This window comes from Sinocyclocheilus grahami, unplaced genomic scaffold, assembly GCF_001515645.1.
Source record: "Sinocyclocheilus grahami isolate Dianchi unplaced genomic scaffold, SAMN03320097.WGS_v1.1 scaffold146.1, whole genome shotgun sequence".
In the NCBI taxonomy this organism is placed as follows: domain Eukaryota; kingdom Metazoa; phylum Chordata; class Actinopteri; order Cypriniformes; family Cyprinidae; genus Sinocyclocheilus; species Sinocyclocheilus grahami.
The window spans coordinates 1470629-1474686 of NW_015505325.1; the positions used below are offsets into that span (position 1 = coordinate 1470629).

At 38.3% G+C, this 4058-nt stretch overlaps 1 protein-coding gene across 1 annotated transcript in view; it reads right to left on the bottom strand.

The window, feature by feature from the left end:
• LOC107591850 (AMP deaminase 2-like) overlaps window positions 1-3115 on the bottom strand; it is a 24017-nt gene extending 20902 nt beyond the window's left edge. The window contains exon 1 of the mRNA XM_016281128.1: window positions 2855-3115. Coding sequence (XP_016136614.1) covers window positions 2855-2933 — 79 coding nt within the window. The 5' untranslated portion in view covers window positions 2934-3115. The remainder of the gene's footprint in view (window positions 1-2854) is intronic.
• Between the last annotated feature and the right edge of the window lie 943 nt (window positions 3116-4058).

Consider the following 4058-nt stretch of genomic DNA (forward strand, 5'->3'; position numbering starts at 1 on the left):
ACTAATATTTAAATTTGTTTGATGATCTGAAACATTAAAGTGTGACAAACAACAATAAGAACCACAGTGAGAGCCATTATTCACAAATGGCAAAAACATGGAACAGTGGAGAACCTTCCCAGGAGTGGCCGGCCGACATAAAGGCTCGTCTCAGTTTTGCCAGAAAACATCTTGATGATCCCCCAGACTTTTGGGAAAATACTCTGTGGACTGACGAGACATAAGTTGAACTTTTTGGAAGGTGTGTGTCCCATTACGTCTGGCGTAAAAGTAACACTGCATTTCAGAAAAAGAACATCATACCAACAGTAAAATATGGTGGTGGTAGTGTGATGGTCTGGGGCTGTTTTGCTGCTTCAGGACCTGGAAGACTTGCTGTGATAAATGGAACCATGAATTCTGCTGTTTACCAAAAAATCCTAAAGTTGAATGTCCGGCCATCTGTTCGTGATCTCAAGCTGAAGCGAACTTGGGTTCTGCAGCAGGACAATGATCCAAAACACACCAGCAAGTCCACCTCTGAATGGCTGAAGAAAAACAAAATGAAGACTTTGGAGTGGCCTAGTCAAAGTCCTGACCTGAATCCTATTGAGATGCTGTGGCATGACCTTCAAAAGGCAGTTCATGCTCGAAAACCCTCCAATGTGGCTGAATTACAACAATTCTGCATAGATGAGTGGACCAAAATTCCTCCACAGCGCTGTAACAGACTCATTGCAAGTTATCGCAAACGCTTGATTGCAGTTGTTGCTGCTAAGGGTGGCACAACCAGTTATTAGGTTTAGGGGGCAAACACTTTTTCACACAGGGCCATGTCGTTTTGGATTGTTTTCCCTTAATAATAAAAACTGCATGTTGTGTTCACTTGTGTTATCTTTTACTAATATTTAAATTAGTTTGATGATCTGAAACATTAAAGTGTGAGGAAACATGCAAAAAAATAAGAAATCAGGAAGGGGGCCAACACTTTTTCACACCACTGTATTTATACTACATATCAATCAATATTTTGACTGACTGCTTAAAAGTCCATATATACAAATGTAATGAAATATTTTTTAAAAAACACAATTCGCAAATATAAAAAAGAATTATAAAAGGAAAAAAAATGTCTGTGCCATGGATTAAAAAAAAAAAAAAAGTTAACAAAAACAAAAAAAACGTACACCTTACAATTTTACATTTACAAAAACACACTCATTTATCCTCCAATACAATATGACAATATATTGTGCCTCTTTAAAAGAATGTTCAAATCACCTTACTTCAAATATTCTGTTGAAACTGGCACCAAAACGCTCTGTAATATTTTTCCTATGGCCTAGAAATAAGAGTCAGGTAAGTTTAGACTACAAGCAAAGCCAAACACAAAAGAAAAGAATCAGGAGCATTAAACACACCAGAAATGTGGATCTGAAAGCTGTTATTTCTTCAAAGTGAAATGGAACATCTATCCATCCATGTGTTTTCAATGAGGCCTTTCTTCCAAATCATACCTTGTATTTGCACATTTAGGGTTCATTAATATGTCAAGAATGAGCCACTTTAAAAACACACACAGGCTTTCAGTAATCAGACACTTGATTGCTGCCGAAATGCCAGAGGAATTTTAAATATTGCATGTCGTAGTGTCTCTAAAAACACTATTTAAAGGACTTTTTTCATTTAAATCAAAGCACTGAATATAATTGGTGCATGTGTGCGTGTAAGAGAGAGAAAGAGAACTGTTTTGTGTCTTTATGACTGTAACCGTGGTTGTCTGAAACTACATGGACTCACTTTTCATTTTGTATAATTTTTAAAAGACAGCAGCAATATGCCACCTGCTAAGCCTCCATGCTCAGATGATTACTCCATCTCTGTGGTGAAGATGCTTTTTGATAACATTTCCTGCCTCAGACTCATGAAATTATCCTGGCACAGCAAGACAAATAAGTCTCAACATTTATCTCTGTGTGGTTTTGCACTCAACCAGAGATAAATGCACTTTCCCGAACACTGTTTCAGGGTTTAACTACAACATCAGAGGCATGAAGATCTAATGAATACATGCAACGCCTAAGCAAACGTGTTTGTGCTTCTAGCACTGGATAAAATCACAGTTTTTCTGCAGGAGAGAGGTGTGAAGTGGTTTTTGGATCGGATCTTATGTAAGCCTTACGCAATGCTGGCCTGACCACAGACAATGTGTTGCATGCATTTTATGGATGTGCTCTAAACCAGTCACTGCTGTAACTGGTGCATGTTTGATTTCCCTCGTCTGGCTTTCTTGCAATTGAATCAGGAACATTATCTGGTTGAATTTATTCAGGAATTGAGGGGTTGTGGTCACAAACACAATCAGCTAAGTACTGCCATGTAATTATGGTCAGAAATGATGTGTAATGCATAACTTCCTCTTTCTGCTCATCTGAGAAATATCAAATACAGATCCAGGAGCTATTATTCCATTTCAGAGAGAAAAATATTCATGTAAAGTATAGGTTTTAGCTCTGCAGGGAGCTAAAGGAGCCTTCATAAGAAGGAGAGAGACAGAAAATAAGAACACACAGTCATGGAAAGGTTGCAAAAGTTTCCCTCAAATCAACAGGTATAAAAGTTTCTACATTATGGGGATGCTGGATTACTGAAACTCTCCTGAACATTTGTCGCATGAAAGTCAAATGTGAAAAGGAACCTGCATAAAAATATGTTGAATATATGAAATGCGCATGTAAAAATGTACATGTATACAAAAAAATGTACATGTAAATACACATTCTGTTCTCCATTTCCGTCACATTTCTACCGCACTCTCTCTCTCTCACACACACACTTATATAAATCCATATTGTTTTTGAACAAACACACTTACCCCCACTGGCTGTGTACTGCAAGCTGCCTCTCTTCCTGAAAGGGGACGTGGGTTTGCCTGAAGGCAGCTTAGAAGACATTTTGCCTTAATTCACCAGAGACGGACAAAACACTGGTTGATTGAGGCACGGAGGATTCCTTAGCGTGGGAAGAAAGATGGGGGACACACTCGGTCCAGAGGGGTTTTGATTGCAGTAAGGAGGATGTTCAGATGTGTGTGTGTGTGTGTGTGCTCTTCGGATGCTGCAGCGGGAGAACTGGCTCCTCCCCACACCTCCCAGTGCCCACTCACACGCTGCCTGCATGCTGTCACTCCGCACAGTTTCCATGGAAACCTCCGAGCCAGGTGGAACGTGACAGTAGAGTACGGCGGGCATCTAAATAATGTGGTGATGATCAAGAAGGAATGCTTCTCATGTCACTTTCTCACAGCCCCAGGAGACGAGAGGAGATATGACGAGACAGAAGCTGGCTCAGGGCTCAAAGTTCAGTCATCTGGAAGAGATGCACTGTGTGTTGGGTGGGGGAGGTTACTGACTCTGTGGTACGCCTGTGTGATAGGGAACATAACAGTCAGATTTTTAAAAATGTAATGAATTGCAATTAAAAGGAATTTAACACAATCATACAACAGATTTTTCTAAAGATTTTGAACTAAACATAAATATATCGGGTTTGGCTCTTAATTATATCTATTATATCTATTTATTCCAGAGACTGTAAAACAGCTTTCTTTTCGTAACTGATTAAGTAAAAAATTATTTGTAAAAAATTGTTACATTTTATATAATACATGTTATATAAACATAGTTCAAGTTCAAACATTCAAACAATATATACATATTAAATAAACACATTATATTTTATAATTATATTTTAAGCATTATATATGTGTGTGTGTATGTATATACAGTATTGTGCAAAAGTCTTAGGCTTAGTTTTTTCACCAACAAAAATGGTTTTAATCCAGTTATTTCTATCTTTTGCTGTAAAATATCAGTTCACATTTCCAAACATTCCATTTGCCATTAATTGTAATAATCCAGTGATAATCCAGTCTGACAGCAGCCAGGGCTCCTCACAAAGATCTGATCTCACCATCAACCGGTCTATCTGAGATTACATGAAGAAACAGAAGAAACTGAGGCAGACTAAATCCAGAAGAACTGTGGCTATGTCTTCAAGGCGCTTGAAGAAACCTTCCT